Source organism: Pezoporus wallicus, unplaced genomic scaffold (genome assembly GCF_028554395.1).
Source record: "Pezoporus wallicus isolate ANWC-B61680 ecotype Strahan unplaced genomic scaffold, APGP_CSIRO_Pwel_v1 contig_6155, whole genome shotgun sequence".
Lineage (NCBI taxonomy): Eukaryota > Metazoa > Chordata > Aves > Psittaciformes > Psittacidae > Pezoporus > Pezoporus wallicus.
The window spans coordinates 575,275-596,608 of record NW_026637610.1 but is presented as its reverse complement, the minus strand read 5'-3'; the positions used below and the strand labels follow the sequence as shown (position 1 = coordinate 596,608).

The following is a 21,334-nucleotide window of genomic DNA, read 5'->3' as shown; positions in this document are numbered from 1 at the left end:
TCGAATTTCAAATACATATAAAAGAAAATTGGAAGAAAAGCTTCTTCATCACCTTTTCCAAAAGACAGGTCTATCTGATGTGACTGAAATACGGCCTTGTTACTATGCCATCATTAAGAATAGAGATTAGCTCTATAGGCTGCTAAAATTCATAGTTTCATTGAAGAATGCATTACTGGGCTTTGCATTACATTTTGAAATTAAAAGGACTAAACACTATACATAGTGCCTGCTTGCTTTGAAGTGTAAAGTGATAACAAGCTAAATGTATTTGTCTGTATTGTACTACTGTTTCCACAAAGAAAATAAGAAATGATAGCATACCTCCAGATAAGGTTCCTGAAGCTTTTGCAATTTCTCCTTTAAAGATGCATTGTTCATCTAATATCATTATAATGTCTTTCACACCTCTGAAAGAATGTATGCGGGATTTATTATAATTCCAAATCCTAATCATAGCTACTTGACAGGAATCCACAAAGTCAATAAAGATGAAGTGAGGTTTTCCAGGGGTAAATGGTGCTAGCCAGAGATGCATATCATCCTGTGTCCGATTTACGCCATCAATTAGGTTGGTTATTATTCTGGGATCGTTGCCATAAGCTGGTAAAATATTTATATCAGGTGGCTCAGCCGTTATTTTTGATATCTGAACAGGCTCTCCTTTAGAACTGAAAACTTCAATTCCATTAAGACCAACATAATGTCTGTCTCCCCATGTTGTCTGAATGTCTATCACTAAGTGCTGTCCATAAGGTAAAACAGGAATTTTAAAATCATTTCCATCATGTGCCTCCATAGAATTTTCTCCTTCTTGTTTTTTTGGTAGTGTTTGTAGTCCCTCTTTTCTCATTTGCTGATATTCTCCAGGCCAGTTGATTTTCTGTTGATGGAGAAACTCATCAAAGATGTCCCCTTGAAAATCCATGTTGGAGATTCGGCCACGATGGGAATAATTAAACTTTACCAAGGAGTTCCAGGACTCCTGCAGAGTGTGTTCTTTTTCATTTTGCCACTTTGCTCTAGAGGTTTCTATGTCCTTCATAGAAAAGTCATCACCTGAAAACAACATTACATAGGCATTTCATGTAAAAACAAGACTGGAAGCAAATACTATAACATGGATTTGCCAGAATTATGCTGCTGCTCTTCGTGTTCCTTTACCGTAAAATGCTCTTTAGAGTAGCACTTTTGTATTGCCTCCCTATTAGAAAGGCTACATGTACCAGTTTCCCTTCCCCATTTAGACAAGCACTTTTAACTATTGAAGAGCAGAGCACATGCCAAGGTACAAAATGCAACGCAGTTTGAGACTGCAAATTCTTGACTCAACATTTACAGAACTTGGGATTTTGCCCAGTGATACTTATTGTCTGTCTGTCACAACAGTTTAAATCATCTGTCTGCATTTCTGCAGAAGATCTTTCATACAGTTGGAAATGGCTGAACTGGTTAAGTTTCTAAAGCTTTACAGAGAAAAGACAGTGCTTCCTGTCAAAGTCAACCTTGTGTATATAAAGAAAAGTGGTGAGAAAAGAAGTTCAGTATACAAGGAGGATGGGGTGAGTGTTGTGTTCTATGTAGGTAATGTCCAAATATTTTTCTCACTTTTCAGCAAGCATGAGAGGCAGAAGGGGGCTAATGACAAAGTATCTAATGGGAACACAGTGGAGACAACCAATTAGAGGGGCACAGTGGGAAAAAAGCATGCCCTCCTTGTGACTGCACTGGAGAGCTGCTTAATTTCCATCTCAAAACAATTAAGAGCAGATAATAACGAAGATTTTCAATAAAGCTGTCACTTATGTATTTTCTTCAAATAAATGAAGAAAAGCAAGTACAGTACTAAACAATTACAGGCCCATGGGCTAGATTTTACTTCTGTACAATGTCCTTGAGTGGATACTAACACAAATGGTTATCAAGAGTAAGTGCCAATTGCTGCAAAATTATCTTTTCCCAGAAGACTGCTCAAGACTAACTTTAAACTTTGTTTTTCGAATACTGGGAAAGAGGCAATGTTCCTAATCTATCCATGGCCAATAATAATTTACACTGGGACAAGAAAGATAAAAATAAGAACTTTAAAGCAGATGGGAAACCACCTGAAAGAAGGTTGTCTTTCAGAATGAAAGCCTGGAGACCAACTTGCCCACAAGGGAAATACAGAGCGGAAGTATCAGCCATTTAAAAGTCACTTTCTTGTTCAAACCATTTTCTATATGGATACTCTTTGGGTGGATGATCCAAAACAGTACTTCCTGTTTGGAAGTACTGGAGAAGACAATTTACCTAAAGAAGATACTGCATATATATGTACCACTTTTAAAATGTCAAAGTTTCAAAATTTCAGGATGAGCATGTAGAGAAGAGTATTTGACATTTATTAGCCTGCCTTGTTTTGGAGGGTTTTTTCCCTTTTTTAAAACCCCCCTCTTTTTTAAATGTTAAGTACTTCAAGCAGCACAGAGATTGCAACTCAGAAACACTTCTACAGCAGTTTAAATAGGAGTGATTTTCAATGGGAGGTTAACAGGTTTGTTAGCTACATTAAGGAGTGACAACAGAAGTGAAGCTCTGAAAGGAAAGCAGAGAATAGCCCAAAAGCAAAGGTCAGTGGGTGAAGGCTTACAGGGTTGGGCATACTTTTTAGAATATAAGATTTATTCTTTTTTACTGGAGCCACGTGAACAACAAACTCTTCCTGCAGATAACGAGTGTCCCACTTGCAGATGTTACAGACATATTCCCAGCCTTCTGCATGCCTGAGAGGATTGTATGATGGATGCTATCCTGAAGCCCAAGAAATAATGACACCTCAAACCCTGTGGGTTTAGGAGGGGATTCTTAAATCACCAAGTCCCTTGTCCTGCTTCTGACAGCAACACATCCCACACAATCTCTCTCAAAACTTTACTAAACTACATTTTGGGGCAACTCTTGCTTGAAAAAAAACATCTTTCTTCTCTCTCTGTTGTGTTAATCTCATTTTTACTCCCAGCAGTTATAAATAGCAATCATATTTCCCTGCTTCAATCACAGGCTTCATTTCCCAAATAATTCTAAAAGCTGTCTTCTATATCTGTTCCACTTTGTAATCAGCTTTCCTGAAAATGGATGATCAGAACTGCAGTTTTCCAACTGACGTCTCATGAGTGCCTGTGTTGAGATATTAACATTTCCCTCACAGAAAAGCCTCTGCTGATACATCCTTGGAGTGCACTGTTATAATCACGTCTGCGTCACACTAGTGTTTCATAGTCAATCTGTTATCAGCTACTCAACCAAGATCCTTCTCTCCAGAGGTCATTTGCAATTGATGATTATTCAGCTTACAACTTAATTTTTCGTTATTAGTCCCCAGATGACCCTCCAAGCAGGACTACCGAATTGTATTCCATTGCTATTACTCCCATCTTCAAGTTCATCTTTCTGTGCAGTTCTTCAATCTTCTTAACTCATAATACCCCAAATTATATGTTATTTGCAAATTTTATCAGCATATTTCCATCATTTCCTTTACACATTAAACAGTTATCAAACAAAAACTGTATGTTTTCATAGCAACATTAACTCGAGCCAAGTATGCATGGACGTGCTATTTCTAATTCCTGTTGTTCTCGTTATTCTTCATTCACTGACCAAAGGCATGCTGTGACATTGTAAATGAGGTTGTGCAGCCTCCCCTTTGACACATTCCACTGTTGGGAAACTGCAGCTCCCCTAGTCCCGCTCCAATTAAAATTCACCACTCTTAGGGAAACACTTAAAACTGCTTTCCTGTTGTTAATGCTCACTCAGCTCCACTTTGAAGATGGCTTTATCCTGTGCAGTATAGTACAGAGAGAACAAAAGCTGCTAGATGGCATGCAGTTTTCCCAGGAACAAACACATATTGGGAGTTTAAAGCACCAGATGACAAAACCTGCTCTGAGCAAAATGAGAGGACATTGTAATTAGAATCATGATAACCCTCATCTTACAGTTTACATTAAAATTCCTAAATTGTTACAATTTTTACAGCTGAACAGAGATTACTATAGTAGGATTTATGTACAGTTTCCATAATGCTAAGAAGTTTTTAATCTAACAAAGATGCTATAAAATGTGTGAAACAGCAAACGGGTGAGTGGTAGGTGAAGGGAAAATGGCAGTTATTCCAACTACTTCTGTACTTTTCTTCTTTGAGGTATAATTTCAGATATACTTACAAAATTGCCATTTTCTCTGAGGGGCAGAGAAAGAAAAGTTCAGACATTCTAAGTTTAGAAAGAATAATTTTGTTGCCTTTGTGTGAAAAATTCATGTAGTACCTGCTGTTGAATTTCAACTGGCATTCCTCCATTTAGGCACATTTCCTGTCCTTTATCACCATAACTTTAATGTAAACACCCAGATACAGTATACAGCAAGCTATACTTTCATGTAAATTGTTCTGATGTTAAATCACTCCCAAAATCACTCCCAAAAATCTCAATTTGTGTATTTGTAACCTCTTTTTCCAATTCTTTGCGCCTTGTTGTGCTTGGCCTGCCACACTCTCTTCATTTGAGACAAGTTATTGAATGCTGAAGAATTACAGAATGCCAAAGAGGGGTATGAAGGCTCCAAAAAAGAAGTCAGAGTGACCCATGGCTTGAAACTGAAAAGGCAGGATTAAAAATACATCCTGAGCAATGGAAATCAAAAAACTTGCTTAAAAGCAAGCCCAAGTAGAACTTGTGGATAAGAAATTCTATTCTTGTGCTATTTAAGGACAAAAATATTACCCCATGCCCAGAAAATTTCTTAGCCATAGAACATTGAAGGCTGGGAGAGAGTAGGAACTTCAAAACTTGACCAGTTCTCATACTCTTCCTTGTGGACATGCTGACAGCTACTGCTAGAGGCAGAACACAACTACACAAATCTGGATCCTCCACCTCCAACAGGATCCAGGGGAACTAAAAAAGGTTTAGAGAAGGATGACAAGGATAATCAAAAGCACAGAGAAGGTAACAGCTAAATTTACTAGAAAACTCTTCATAAATAAGCACAGATGTCTGAGGGAGTTTTGAAGAGGTATATCAAGTGGTGAAGGGAAAATAAGACCAATTCTCCATTCACTCTGAATAAATATATTTAGCATACATTCTTACTGAGAAAGACACAAACCTACTGCACAAATAAACTCTGTAAATTTGTAAACGTAAAATGGAGTGTGACCTCACTACCTTGAGGTAACACTCTTTTTGCAGATCTTCATCTCTGATATTAGCAAACATTTGCTGTCTGCAGAACTGTCAAATTTTAGAATATAATTTATTTTAATCTCCTCCAAATAAATTTAAAAACACTAAATGAGAATGTAAAATTTGCAGAAGACCATTTCACATGAGGTGTAGGACAAGGACAGAGACTCTGAGCATTGTCATAGCAGGAATGAGAAAAACTGAATACTGCAAACAGCAAAACTATACCTCCTCCAGGAATCTTAAGAGGTCTCTTCCCACCTAAATGATTCTGTGCTTCTGTAAAATGCAAAATATGCCAGGAGTTGCACTAAGGTTGTTATTGTGAGCTCTTACCTTTGAGAGCAGAACCACCTTCTCCAAGACTTACAGTGTTTAATCCCCCCTTTTGTACACATCTGACACTTCTCCTTCCACTTGTAGGGTACTGTAAGCTGCAGGAATTTTTGTTAGGAAGTTGCTCCAAAATGTCCAAGCCCACATCACCATCCTTCCTGGTTAGCATTTGCGATCTCTCATCTCCATTTCCATTTCCACTACTGGATCTTCCCAGTTCATTTCTCTGATAATTAACATCCTCATTAGCCAGCTTTGAAAAGTTTTTCATGATTCCATCTGACTGTGTTTGAAATCTCAAGCCTGAACAATGTTCTGTGGCAAGCCAGGGAGGTTTCTGCTTACTGGAAGTGACTTGATTATTCCCTGTTACTTGGGAAGATGACTGTAACCAAGAAGGAATTGTACCTGCAGAATCAGGCAATTTTCTTCCTGTTAGCTTTTCCATTTGCTCACTCAAAGTAAGTTCATCATCAGATTGAACATGCTCCGTAACTGCTTGCACTGTTGCATTCTCTTTGGCATCTTTTACACAAACTTGAGATGGTGACACTTTCAGATTATCCTCACACAAACTTTTCTTTGTAAAGCTGACCGATTTCATCCTATGGTCAAGAAGATTTTCTTCTGGCAAAGATTTCCAGTTTAGTGAAGCACTGTCTGACTGTAAGCATTTAAAATGTAGTTCTGCTTCCTTCTCTGTGACTGCAGGTACATTTACTTCTTTCATTTCATTTGCAGGATATGCAGAGATATCTTGCTTGTGATCTTTAAGGTCAATTGTAGTGCTATGGTCAGTGAGGAGATCTCCAGAGGCTCTCTCTAATTCACCATCAAATACAAGGTTCTCATCAACATATAACTTCACCTTTCTTGCTCCAACATCAAGGTCCTACAAGAAGTATGAAGATATCAATCTGTTCAAGCATTATCACTGTTCTGAAACTGACATTTGAACACTTAATCAATAAACAGATGAAAACAATTAAATCCTGGATCAGTAACATGCTTTTGATTACTTTTAATCAAAAGCTCCAACAACTGAAAAATATTGTGGAATACTTAAGGTTTTATTTAAAAGGACTAAAAACCCCTCTGGACACTACTGTGAACCACTTTGGCTGAGGAGGCTTAACTATTTAGAAAAGCTTGAGTGAAGAAGTGTAACTATATTTATCAGGATATAAATTTCAGAGGCACATTTTGCTTCAGCACTTTTAAGATTCACCACTTTCACAACATGTTCCACAGCAAACAACCATCCAGATCAAAGCCACTAGACTTAAAAAGAGTTACAGAAATACAGGGTTGGAAAGAACATTAAAAAAAAAAAAGTAATAAAATCATCTGGTCCATCTTTTTCCCCTGAAGAAAGTAAAATAACCTATACCATTGTGAAGAAATCTGGTTTTAAACGGTTTTCAAATAACCTGCCTTGATAGCTTATTCCAACACTTAACTAGCCTTTCAAATAGAAAGCCTTTACCTCAGACACAACTCTGCCACTCACAACTTTATCTCCATGTTCTACTTTCCTATAGCACCCACTAAGACCTGATTTTTTCATTCCATTGCAGTAGGAACTAATGTTCTTTCTATCTTCTTTAGCATTTCCATCTAACCTGGTTTCCCTCCTGATAAAAATACTGGTATCTTCGCAGAAAATATAGCAGATGAGACAAAATTCACCATCTTTCTGCCCTCTAAAGTTCAGTAATGTGCCCATCATGTAGAATCTTTAAAAACTCTCTGTTCCTTCCTTATCTTCATGGAAACTGAGAAGCTTTTTGTGAAAGTAAGAAGTCTCAGTTTCATCGCACTTGCTCATCTCTTGGATGTCAGTTTTTGAATACTGACTTAAATGTTCCTCTTTGTATCTGTATGCACTCTTGATAGCTTAAAAGTCTTTAGAGATTCCATTCTACTGGAATATCTATTTCCAAATAATAACATGTATGAGGCGAAAAATATAATATGGACCTACACGGGGAGAAAAACAGAAGATGCAAGCATAATAAAAAAGCTCCAGTTGAAAGAGGGCAGTAGGTGTAGGAATGCAAGACACATTCCTGATACATTCCTGATAGAAAAAGATAACCTTCATTAACTTCTCAGAGAACAGCTGTAAACCCAGTTTAATTGGCCATTATGTCATGACTGCCTGTGTTACTGCTAGAGTATCATAAAGTGCTATATGTTGGTACTAATGCATTTGGACATAAAACATAATCTTTTTTTCCCCTTGAATAGGAACACTACTAGATTAATCTAATTTGGAATCAAAACACTTTAATAATTATATATATTAAAAAATACATGCATGGCTTTGCCTGAAATGATGACAGGGAAGAGAAATACTATCAAGATGACCCAGTAATATTATTTTCTTCACCTTTCTATGTTCTCCTTAAATGCTAGAGATATTGGATATTCACAGTTGAATTTAGGATAACTGCAACATACCTACATAATATCGTACCCTCTATTGCTGTTTCTCCACTGAGAAATACTCAAACCTTAGTTCTGTATTTTTATCTGAGAACATACATAAACTGTATGGAACCAGAGAAATGTACACATCTGTATTTTGTAAAGTATTTGTCGATTTCATCTTTTTAAATTAAGATCAGCAACCTCTTAAGAACAAAATGTTTTGAAATTAATCCCACTCCACCCGCCAGTACTGAGAAAACATTGCAAAATGAGATGGTGTCCCTGAAAGAGGGACAGACAAGCACAGAAAAGGGCGAGGCACTTCAAAATTACTATTCCAGTTAATGGCAAATGACTTCTCCTTCCCTAATGTTTTGGGATATCTGGGATAGGTACTGTAGGAAGCAAAAGAGGTGTCTGAGACAATAGAGACAGATGGAACTGGGGCAGGCATTAGTAACAGATGATAGTTCAGAACAATCTATTAATAAAGGAACCAGTAAAAGAAATAATGAAAATCTTTTGCAACAAAATTCAAAGGAGACTGAAGCTCAAGGAGGAAGAATACTAACAGATCTCAACAGACACAAGACTAGAACTGCTCTTTTTCATTCCTTCCCACCTCTCTTCTGAGCTTCCAGTAGCTTAGTGATCAGACGCAGTAGGAAACATTTACAGAATGTTTAGTTTTCCTAGTACCACTGATTAATTCTCCTTGAGCATGAAGAGGCTGGAAAAATCCTTTCCTCAATGAGTAATTCCATCAAGAAGCCATCCTGTAAACAAATACTCAATACTTTGTCCAATGCAAGTTTTTTGCCTCCTGGAAGAGAAATTGGAATGGCACAATGTCTCAGAGCAAGCAAATGGGTACTATCAAGGCCAGAGAGAAAAAAATGAAAGATTTGGTGAAAACTGTTCTACAATTTCTCTGGATGCTCCTTCCCAGCTTGTACCTTCAGCCCTCACAGACTGCCTGCTGGGACAGTGCTTTTCAGTGAAGCAACAAGGATGGCATTTCTGGCTATTTCAGTGACATTTGTGCACGAAGGACAAAGCTTAAAACCAGAGGCACTTTTCTGCAAATTACATCTGGACAGAGGACTTCAAGTTGCTCCTGTCTGACTTCTCATGGAAGTGTGAAAAAAAAAAGGAGCAATGGAAAAGAAGTCAAGAACTAGAAAAGTTCTCCTACAAACCTAACTTGGCTAGAACAAAGCACCTGTATCCTTACAGACAATGCACCCCAGTGGTAGTCCAGCACTGAAGAAAATCTCCAGCTCCAGAGAACAGACATGAACATACATACAGGAGGGACAAGCATGCAGGCAATCACTTGAAGAAAAAAATGATCCCATTGGAGAGCAACTAAGACCTTCATGCATTTAAGTATAGATTTCATTCAGAGACCTCTGAAGACATGCAATAGACATCATCTTGGATCTTACGAAAAGTTTAAATAGCATCAAGTAAGAATGCAGTTTCAACACCGTAGCAAGCATTTACAAAATGTCTGAATATTTCAGACAAGCTTGAAAAGAACTGGCTGCCCTTACCTACATTTGAGCTCCTCTTGCAGACTAAAAATTGCCTCCTTATTCTCAGACCTTATCTGAAGTAAATAAAGGCAAGATGAAGCATTCTCTGAGACTTTCCTTATAACTCAGTGAATCAAGGAACTTATGACAATAACTTAATCTATTACAGCTTCCTTCAGACATATTTTCTATTTCCAGACTCAAGTTCTAAACCTCAAACATACAAAAGTACTGGCCTGAATTAATTTTTTGCTTATTTTTTGAAGAAGTACTTTGGTGCCTCTCGCTTACATGGTTTTTGAGGGAAAGGAGGAGATTAGAATGACTACAAAAATCCACACAGAAATCTGGCTCTGTATTTACATTAGCAGAAGAAAATTTCTGCCTAATTATATTTTTGTCTGATATTTCTCAGACAAAACTTCCTCATGACATACTATAAAAATAGGCAGAACTATGTATTATTCTTTCATCTTAGGGATAATGAGACATTTCTTTAGTCAGTGTAAATTGCTGCACTGCCACCAAAATCCATGGGATTATACCCCTAATGGATCGTACAGCTTGCTTTATAGCAGTTTATTTAAATAACAGTGCCTTTAAATACAGAAATACATTTACATGTATTTCCTGCATTGTATTCAATAGGTTTGGTAACAAATCATACTATTACCTCCAAAGCCAGTAGTCCCTTTCACACTCTCTAATAATGGCAGAACATTCTGTAGCCCACATTTTAATAGAGAAAGTTATTAAAATTCCAGGAAACAAATATATATCATGTAATAGTAAACTTGTTTAAGCTGCCCCTTCCATGACCATTTTCATATGTATAAATTACCATATGTGCTTATATAAGAACAGGGATGAGAGCAAAACCAGAGCAATAAAGCTTCTTATTTATAATCCAGGACAGCAAATCCTCTTTGATCCAGTACCTGGGATTTTTTTCTTAACATTGCAGCGTACAAACAAGAATAATTTTCACAGTGACATTCAAACACACAAACAAGAGACCATCTGCCATGAGATGTCTCTATTGCAACAGTAGATTACCTGTTTCATTATGAACACACAGGTAGCATGTTTTTTAGTTGTCCCTGGCAACGGCAAGAGAGTTGGAACTAGATGATCTTTAAGGTCCCTTCCAACCCAAACCATTCTATGATTCTAACTAAAGTGACAAAATTGAAATCAAGCAATAGTCGGCCTATTTATACTTCCATACATCAGAAAATACATATTTATGGACGTTAAACCACAACACATTGTTATAAAACAAATGAAAGTCCTGAATATGAAGATGCACTTGCCTTAATAAAGAATTAAGTGACAGAACATGGAAGCCTTTTATTAGGTCTTTAGAGATCTTTAATAGCTTTGAAAGCAAATGCTTGTTGTGCCTATGAAAATGTTAACACTTACACTGCTACCACTTACAGTCAAGACAAAAAGCAAATTTGACAGTAAATATGGACACCTCCTAGCTCTCTATTTTACTAGAGAAAATAGTATCCACATTTTTTTCATTCATTTGGAAAGAAGATCAAACCGATTTCCCTAGACAAGGCACAGTGTACATACAGAGGAGCTGAGAAGAGACTACTTACACTGGGAGTTGCTGTGGTGTAATTCCAGATCTTGATCTTGGATATACCAAAGTCATGTGACCGGGTTAGATTGCGGATCACAAAGTAAAGTTGGACGGGTGGATGGAAAGGGCACATCCAAAGGAAGCTTTCCTTCGTTATCTAAAGGCACATACAAACAGACTGTCACTAATACTCTTCCTCCTAAACCAGGATGTTTTAATTAACTCACCACCCCACAGAAAAATATATACAGATTAGAAGAGTAACCATTTAATAAAATCTACTACATTAAAAGCAAAATCTTAACCTCATTTCCAAACAGTAAATCCGACTCTCCTGACTGTAAGACAGCTCACAACAACCTGACAATTAGATAAAGGTCAGCTGCTTGCTGTCCCAGTAAGACATCTGCGCACTCACAGATGACAGGCCGTCTGCCATGCTTTGTAACTGCAGGGTCAGAGCAGTTTATTTTAATCAAATTAATCAGCTTTGCAGGCAACAGAGGGGATCACTGAGCACAATTCACACTGTATAATCATTTTACAATTTCTTAAAGTGCTTACACTTCTGTTTTGCCCTCTAAAGAGTGGAATCTTACAGAATTTTATTTCAATGCCTCTATTTTAATCACGCTTTGCAGACAACTAATTTCATTCACAGATCTATGCCTTAGAGCTTTATATAGGACTCTACACTTGAAATTTTCTATGCTATCACAGAAACTCGCAATATGAACTTACAAATAACTGACAAACGCCACATTTTAAAGTGCCAAAGAATGCCTAATTGTGGACATTGTTCAGAAATGCTATCCTCCACATATTCAGAAATTGGAGAAAAGGATACATGGCATCTCAGAAAGAAACAAGTAAAGAGTTTCAGAAACAAAATGTTGAGTATTAGTATACTTGATGTCAAATGTTACCCCAAAACAGAGATGAATGAGGGCAAAAAGTAAATACATATGCAGATGACATTCAGTGATTTGAGATTAGCAGATAAATTAGCTCCCTTTCTATTTTCAAGGCTTCACAGTACATATGGTCACAAAGTAATTATTTTTCTGTATCTTTTCACTTTGAAGTGAACTTTCAGTCTTTCCTGAAGGCAGCAACTACAAAACTTTTCTATTGAGTACTTCAATATGTGCCTAATGATGGTAAGGGCAGAGCTCTGCCAGTCTGTTCAAAGATACTATGAATAGATCCACTTCTCAGAGTGGTGATCTTTGTGTTCCAAACTCTGATGGTTCACAAAGTCTCTGCCACAAAGGCCTCTCAAAGAGTTTGGGAAACTGTTGCTGTTTTGAATGTCAGTTTTAGGCATAAACAGCCATAAGATTGCCAGATAGGTTTAATCCTTTCTATATAAAACCAGAAATGAGCCTTTAAACATCAAAGAAATGAAGGATAGTCCTTAAACCAGTGTGAACCCAATTACAGGAACAACTTCAAAGCTAGATCATGTCACTGAAGTCATAAAATGAACAAGAATGATTAAAAAGCCATTTCCCACCAGCAGATAACATCTGATGAGGGATCCATCTCCAGACTTCTCAAGTCAGGACCTGATGCATGAGAAATAATAAGTTCTGGTAGGTACTGTGATAGTGCCAGATTCAGCAGCAAAATAGACCCTGGAGAGACCTGTCCATGCTTCTCACTAATTTATCCATAAAGTTGCACATGATCTTCCGAACAACAGAATGCGTATCAGAGCCAGGCCAAGTACATTGAGTGAGAGGCAGCTGTAGAGATCATTTTGTTTATCAGATAGTGGGAGTAACTGCCTAGGACTGAGGATACATAAACTCACAGGTGTTACAGTCCCTGTCAGCCTGACAGGGATCTGACACCAAAAACTGAAGAATGATGAATCCATACTCAAACTCAAGACCATGGAGGACTCTCACCTTTTATCACTAAGAGTGATGGTGAAGTCTTTGCCTTCACATGATGTACTTGAGTCTGAAGTTACCGCCTCTGCAGCTAACACTGAAAACTCTAGACCAAAAGTTCTTGGAACCCTCAGGGTGAACCCAGGATGTCAGGAGTAGGAATTACATTTTGAACAGGCTCAAGGGAAAAAAAAGTGAGGGTGGGAACCATTGGTCTTAGATTTTGTGTGAGAATGGCCCAAGACACTGCTTGTGTGGGCACTGAAGGTATACAGGATGGAAGGAAAAGGAAGGCTCAAGCACTGTGAAGAGAAATTATGTAGGTCTGAGGGTTCACCATTGTAAGAAATGTATTGTTAGATATTTCTAGAATTACAGTTATCTGTCCTTGTTATGCTAAGGGTTACAAGAGCTGTACATGAATATAAGACTCAAAAAGGCTTACAGAAAACAATTACAGTGAAATACCTAATCTATGTCTTATTAAGCATTATTTCCTTCATTGAGAGCACCTGGTGGCCTGCCCAGTACTTTTTCCTGTTACAGCATATCACAAAGTACAGGGGAGAAACCAATTTAAGTGTTCTTCTTAAAAGTCTGCAAAGGTAATAACTAAACTAATAAATAAATAGAATTCCTGACCTTCAATAAGAGTATGTCTATTCTCAGAGATAAACATACACCTAAATGATCAAAAATTGAAGTGTTTCAGCAGTGGTAAAATGAGTTTTCTGCAAAATAAGTTTTTATATTAAATTTTCATTCTGTTGAAAATATTAGTTGCTTGGAGATTTATTAATTTGTTGGTTTTTCTAATGCACCCAAAAGCTTTCATATATGATCTGAAATGTACACAAACTGGAAATCCTGCTTTGACTGCTGAAGTCATCTGCAGTTCAATTACCACATAACCACATTCTAAGACCATATTCCCTCTCCAGATTGCATCTTCTCTGATGCATTACCTTTCCAGCATCAAAAGAGAGTACAGTGTCAGAAATCAAAGGAATATATAAATCATTGAAATATAAAACCTTATTGCTTAAGAATAATGGTACATATGAATATACGAGATATGCTAGAATAACAGGTTTATACTGACTTAATGAATCTATTACTACATAATTTACAATTATCTAAAGTCTGAGAGTTACTACTATGACTACTGAGTGTCATCTACCAGGGAGCACCGCCTATAAAGAAGAATGTGTATTTGTGACTATGATTTTTCAGGAGACAGCAAGAAAGATGTTTGAAGTAAAAATATTTGTCTGGAAATGATACTAAGTTTCAACTAAATTTCAAAAGAGTGCATTTTTGCCCTCTTTCCATTCCCATTCACCCTGCAAGCAGGAAAGTATCACTAGCATGAAATGAGTTAGAATTTATATTTTTTAATAGCCTAAGTCATTTAGTATCCTTATCTGCTAAAATCATACTAATCCTAACTGTCAAGGTCCATGGAGACAAAGGACATGCAGTGAATGTGCAGCACAAATGAAATAACGGCAGTATTAAGCACTATGGACATTTGCTGATCTCATCAGTAATACCAGAATTTCATAGCAGTTACTGTCTTTTGCCCATTGTCTTTAGCATGTAAGCTGCTCATGTCCACTCATTTTATAATCTCACAGAAGAGCCATGAAATACTTTTACTATGTTATGTATTTTTCTTAATCTCTTGTTCAAAACTACTCAATTCTTATTCTTCAATGATTCTTTCCTTAGGTAAAAGGATAACAAGGAGATAGGAAAAAATAAACAAGTTTCCTTCTTGTCTTTACTTATATTAAACATCTGGAAGAAGTTAGCAGTGAAGTTTCTATACCTTCAGATCACAAGTTTAAACTTAAGTTTATCAGCAGACATAACACCAAAATGTGAAATTCCACATCCTTAAATGTTTGTGATCTTGTTCTACACATATTATGATTACATTACAATGCTTTAAAAACTGAATGTGTTCTTTTATCCAAGATAATACCAGAGTTGATATATAAGGAGACAGAGTTAAAGCTGCCTCCTTCAGTTGCTCAGTTAAGCAAGTCAAGCAATTTAACCAAATTCTGTTCTACACCAAAATTACACCTGAATGCGAATATCTTGGTCAGGAAAGCAGGATTTGTTAATAATGAGCAATATTTGTGGTTTTTTTTAATTATCAGACAGTTGTTATGCAAATCAGGTTCAAAAAGCAATCATGTTTCTAAAAAAACTTTGTGATATTAAGGAAATATTATCATGAGAAATTTTCACATCCAGGACCAAGCTGTCTTACATTTAAGTTCTTATTGACCAAGCAGCACAAATCCCCTCGGTTGTCAGCATTCCGAATGTCCACATCGTGAGGAGACACAAATATCTTTTCATTGTATAAATCAAAGAATTCCACCTTGCTCAGGCCCACGTTTACAGGATTTCCCCAGTTAGAAAGAAGTTCCATAGTCACATAAATAGCATCTTGTACTTCCATACTGGTTGCCATCTGGGACAAAATGAAATATGGTATAAACATAAGTGACAAAACAATAAAATAAAGACTGTTAAGACTACAATACTGATGAATCAGAAAAAAAAAGCTTCCAAACTCAAGGCCACCTGGATGATATTCAATCCAGGTTCCACTAGTTTTGCCCCACATCAATTAATAAATCTATGGCAGGCTAAGAGAAAAGAACTATCACCCTCTTAGGAAGCCCAAGGAGAAAACAGCTCTCTGTTCTTTGCCTGATTCTTTAGTCATTTTGATGAACAAAGGAACAGTGATAAATTCTCTTCTCATACACTGCCCATTAATTGACCTGGGGCAGAAGTGGCAGAATACAGATCATTCAATCTCTTGATTGAATCATTCAAATGTTTCAGTAATACCAGGAAGCATCAGTTACAGTACGCATATATACAAACCTTCTCTCTCAACATGGATTTGTCATCAGACAGGAATACGTCATTGTCACAGGCAGAATTATGCTCAGGCTCTTGAAGGACTTCTGGACGTTTCTTCTGGTGTCTAAAACATACATATTCTGTGTTACTTTCTCATAATTCTTGTGTTTTTAAGAAACAGTTTAGTTGGTTCAAAGGTGAAGAGATGACAAGACAAACCCACACACCCCAGGGAATAATCCCACATACCCCTACACTGAATGACAACTATTGTGGCGTCCCACCCTAGATAATTTGATTAAGAGACTGGGCTCCAGTTCTCAGCTGGTTCTGAGGCAGTCTGACAAAGTAATACATAGGTAGTATAAAAACAGACAAAGATGCTGGCAGTTCCCTAATCCATAGAGACTGGCCCAAGGCTGGAACTTTCTCCCTAATTTGATACCACTTGCATGATGTCTCAAGTATCTAAAGATTATCAGGTGTAGTGGTACTACACTACACCTGGTGGTATACCTAAAAATACCTCTTCAAAACAGGAAGCTAGCCTTAGAAGAAATATATATATACCTGGTTCCAGAAGAACAAATTCTCTCAACAGCTTCTTTGATGTCAGTCTTTGTCTGGCTTTTTTCTGCAGGTTCACTCGTTGTAGAAACAACAGATGAAACAGAAAACCTCTTCTAAGTAAGAAAAAGATGAACATGTTTCATCCACACTGTTATCTACATATCAATGAGTATAAATCTGCATCTCTGGAATAAATAAGAGTTTGGGCCCAGCTATGGTTTCAGCTAACCTTAGCTAATTTGCAACTATATTTCGTTAAAGCACATTTAACAGACTTGGTCTTGATTTGCAATGAAAGACTCGAGTTTGGAGCTTGATCTTTGTTTGGAAGAAAAGTAACATAAAAGCATTCTCTGATGACTATTCAATATATATACACTGAATAGTATACATGTGTCTCTGCCTGAACTCTTTCCTTCTCCAAAATAGGATCATAAAGACTTTCAAACCTCCAAAAGCTCAGTTTTATTAGAATAATAAGAATAAAATTTTGACTTAATTTTTAAATATAGAACTATCAGTGACTATCTAAGAGGAAACAGAGGAAAAGTTCTGCTCTGGTCTCTTTCTCTGCCCATACCCAAGTCTGTACCCTCCTTCCTTTGTTATTTTTCCTAAAAAGTTGCTAGTAGCTTCTGTCAGAGACAGAATACACAGCACAGTGAACAACTAGTCAGAGAGGAACAGCAATCCTTCTGCTCTTAGGTCACTTCCATTTCTATGATGTTTGAAGAGTAAGGGAACTCTAAAATGCTCAGAAGTTCATTAGTTTTTTAGTATTAAAAATTCTACATTGTTATACATTTAAATACCCAAGGCCAAGTTCCACAATTGGGTAAGCAAAATTAAATTACTTTTGGAAGATCATTTAGGTCAGCTTTAAGACTGAGAACACACAGTTTGTTTTTGAAACTCAATCTCAAGTGTCAGGGTAAAATTACAGCTATTTTAAGTGTTATTTCATTATTTCTCATTTAAGCACAACAGTATTAAAATTAGCAGGAAGATGCATTATGTGAGAATATTCAATAAAATTTGTTCTCTTGATCACAAACTATAATATCTCAAAAACAAGAGAAATAAGATTGTAAAGTTGACCTAGATGGTGAAATCAGATGTACTTACCTATAGTAAAAGAACATTTTCACCTTTGCTCCTAACCAAAACTCCCCAGAAACCTAATGCTGGCTCAGCAATGACAGCAGATACATATTCATTATTCAGGGAGCATCAGCTTAGGCTAAAGTAGTCACCTGTTTTGGAAACTCTCGGAATTCAAATGAGGAATTCCACGAGTGCCTAGGCATATCTCTTTTCCTTCCTATTAAAATCAGCCTTCTAAACACCAAACTGGAAACAGACTTTGAATCCATGAACACTGTCCTTAACAGACAGTTCTGTAAATCTTGGTTTATGCTCAAATTTATGTACTTTATTTTACTGTTAGAACTGAATTACTGGTTACGCTCAAAGTTTAGCTAGGATTTTCAGTACAAGCCTCCTTATTCTTTAAATTAACGAGGAATAATGGTCTTACCTGAATAAGAAGGGGATGGATTTTTGTTGATTTCCTTGTTTATAAGACAAGTTTTTAATTATTTTTAAATGTGGTTGTTGGAGATAAGAGATATACATGCACTGGTGCAGAAAACCCATACTATCCCCTTCTCACTAGGAGCCAACAGTGTACATGACAGCTCTGCTCCAAAAGCAGAGTATGTATTAACAGGGAACAGTGCCCATATTAATGAGTCCAGTAGGAAGACAGGATTTATTGCTATGGAAATCACATATTATCTTGTTTCAGAAGCTTCCAGAATGAAAATGGCCCAACCAGGCATGCATGCGCCCCGTCTCTGCTTCCTCACAGCTTCCCCTCCTCCCTGGCAGAGCATGAGCCTCACAGAGTCCTTGGTCAGGGTAAACATCACTTAGCAACAACCGACAACATCGGCTTCACCAACACTGTTCTCAAACTAGAAGTCAAAACACAGCACTGCACCAGTTAACACAAAGGAAAAAACATGACTGCTACTGCTGAACCCAGGACAGCATTTCACTGTACAAGCATATCATGTGACTGGTCTATCTGTTGCTCAGTGATCTCTGAAATCAAGATAGAACTGTGAGATACTAACCTGAGGAAGCAGATTAAAGAAAACCACCCTATGGAAGAATAATACAAATTCAATTACACTGAAGAGGCATCACCATTCATTCATACACAATGTTAATTGTAAGAGATTGTAATTTATGGGGGGTTTGCTACTTGATCAAACAGCCCTCCTCTATATTTTGCCATACCTTCTGAGGGCTTGTGGAAAACATCTGCCCTTGCAGATCCCTCTGCAAGACTTCATTTTCAATTTGCATTGCTTTAATCACAGCTGAAACCGAGAGAGCAGGATCCTTCTCACACACACTCTTTCGAGTTGCAGAAAGTGGGATTTCTGGTCGACTTAAGGGTCCTGCCACCAAAAGAAGGAAAGAATATTCATTTGTCTGGAAACACAAGTATGGATCATTAAAACAGAATACATGTGAAACATCCAGTTCAGTTACTGACACAGGGCTTTGCTAGCAGTCTGTAAGCATCCCAAGCAAGGCTGAATTGCTCCAATTTGTTTTTATATTAAGATTCCAGGTCAAAGATACTTTAGACAACAGCTGGAACAGTATCTTAAGAGCAGGCAAACTGGCTAATGAAAAACATAATTTTTACACTTTAAGAATGTTTTGAACTTGCTCCGTTCTGGTATTTAATGGAAATGCCTTGTAACAGTCCATTGAAAAAAAGTATATGTAATTTCAGCACATCAGAATTTTTCAATGTAACTGGGGTGTTCAGCTATTTTGGAGGAATCCAGAGAGTCTTCTAGAAAAACAAGGGGAGTCAGGAGTTGCTACTTGCAAGGCAAAACAAATGACCTTATTACTTAAGTAGCCATCAAAATGCCCATACACATCCCAATCTTCCAAGCAATTGTGGAGAAATAGAAACGTCACAGCCTATAAACAGATTTAAAAGAAAGGAAATAAAATTTAACAATAGAGGATCCAAGACTGGACTAAGAGTAGCACAGTGGTTATATTCAAGGACTTCAAAAGTCAAGGGAAAAAAAGGGACAGAATCTACACAGACATTTAGATCAAGTGAAAATATTGAAGAACAGGCTGACAAGCAAGCATGCTTATAATGCTGCAGTGAGATTTACTAAGCAGGAAAGTAAAATGGCAGTAGATGCTAGTAACATGAAGACTACCTTGGAAAGACAGGAATTAAAACTGAATAGAGACTTGCATGCATTCACAATCTTTAAGCCATATGTCATCCACACTCATAAAAACTCTTACCAAGTATTAGTCATCTCTGAAAATACAAGGACAAAATACAGTCCTTTTTATTTTTCTATAACAATCCCCCAAAATGAAATTAATTTAAGGATTTAAAGTGCTGCTTGGACAGAAATGTTTCTAACAAGCACTATTAGAATGAGAAAATGCTATGCACATCTTTGGAAAGTGGTCAAAGCAAGCATCTGCTCAGACAGATGGTGGGCAAGGGTCTCAAACCACAAAGATTTATCCTGAAGCCAAAAAGAATTAGCTGCTTTTCCTCAATTTCGTTTTCTGCCAATTAAGAAACTAATATTTTGACTTTTCAAAGCCATTAGTTTTACTGCTTTCTTGGGACACATCTGTATTACGATTCTTTGAAAAGAACTATCTTAACCACAGAGTATGGTAAGTCTGAAAACTTTATCTCAGACTTTTCAAAAATCAAGTTCATCAGAATTGTTCAATTAAGGACTGTGCTGAAATAAGAACTGCAGCCATGATTTCAGGCCCTAGATTTGTGACTTTTTGGGGTTTGATTTTTTTTTTTAGCTGAAGTAAAGACCACACCTTAGCAGCAGATTTCTAAAATAAGCAGTAGTGCCTTCAAAATGGTGTTTGCCAGTCCAGGAGAAACATTTTCCAGTACGGTACTAGATACCAGGTCACCTACCCAGCACTGGAGACTGACCTGCAGTGTTCAAGGTGCAATTCAAGTACAGTCCCAAGCAGCAACAGAGCTAATTTTGCTGTGCCATGTAAAACTAGGCCTTTACTGCTATAAATGCATTGTGTTAGAATCTTCCAAAGCATCGACTCCTGATTTTGACAAGCCACATTTCTGTTAAGACCACAGGGAACAGATCTCCATAAGGGAAGTGGGAAACCCAGAGCGAGTACAAAGACTGAAAGGGAGAGGAAAAATTCTTATGCTGCGGAAGAAGAAAGAGAAGGAAGGTAGCAAACATGCAAGAGAAGACAAAAGCATATAGGCTGTGGTCTTTCTCACAATTTTACTTGAGATAAAACACTCCAGGTGGTAAAAACAACAACAAAAAAACACATTAAAAAAAGATTACAACAGCTAAGAAAAATCACATAACAACAGATGTGTGCTCAAATTACATCTGAGCCAGAGGGCAAAAATGCACAAAACCTCTTCTGATTGACATTATATATTCTTATTTCTTACTAGAACAGTTTTTCTCATGTCTTTTTCCCTGGTGGAAGAAATCAGCAGAGAATGGCCGCATTATTTTATTTTTCACCACAACTGGTCTGACAGGAATGTACATTTCAGCATCATCTTTTCTTTTTGCTGAGAGAACTCGTCCTGGCTTCACTTCTGCAATAAGGAACAGAAAAATCAACTTCAGAGATATTTAGGAGCAGTCAGCCAGGGAAAACTTACTGGATCTTAACTGCTAACATGTTGCCTATTTAGCTATATTCGCATAGTTAAAACTGATAACCTCCATCCTGCCTCTCTTTCATTGATACTGTTCCATT

The 21,334-nt window shown here is 37.1% G+C and overlaps 1 protein-coding gene across 8 annotated transcripts in view; it reads right to left on the bottom strand.

The window, feature by feature from the left end:
* The window catches only part of KATNIP (katanin interacting protein), a 60,738-nt gene that overhangs the window by 26,919 nt on the left and 12,485 nt on the right, over positions 1-21,334 (bottom strand). For 5 of the 8 annotated variants that reach the window (XM_057406583.1, XM_057406589.1, XM_057406590.1 and 2 more), the window contains 8 exons: positions 21,018-21,170; positions 18,794-18,957; positions 16,490-16,602; positions 15,941-16,043; positions 15,312-15,518; positions 11,149-11,289; positions 5,568-6,459; positions 325-1,059 (listed from right to left, as the gene is read on the bottom strand). In XM_057406583.1, coding sequence (XP_057262566.1) covers positions 325-1,059; positions 5,568-6,459; positions 11,149-11,289; positions 15,312-15,518; positions 15,941-16,043; positions 16,490-16,602; positions 18,794-18,957; positions 21,018-21,170 — 2,508 coding nt within the window. Of the gene's footprint in view, positions 1-324; positions 1,060-5,567; positions 6,460-11,148; positions 11,290-15,311; positions 15,519-15,940; positions 16,044-16,489; positions 16,603-18,793; positions 18,992-21,017; positions 21,171-21,334 lie in introns of those variants that run through there. The other 3 variants (XM_057406584.1, XM_057406586.1, XM_057406591.1) reach the window with 3 other exon arrangements.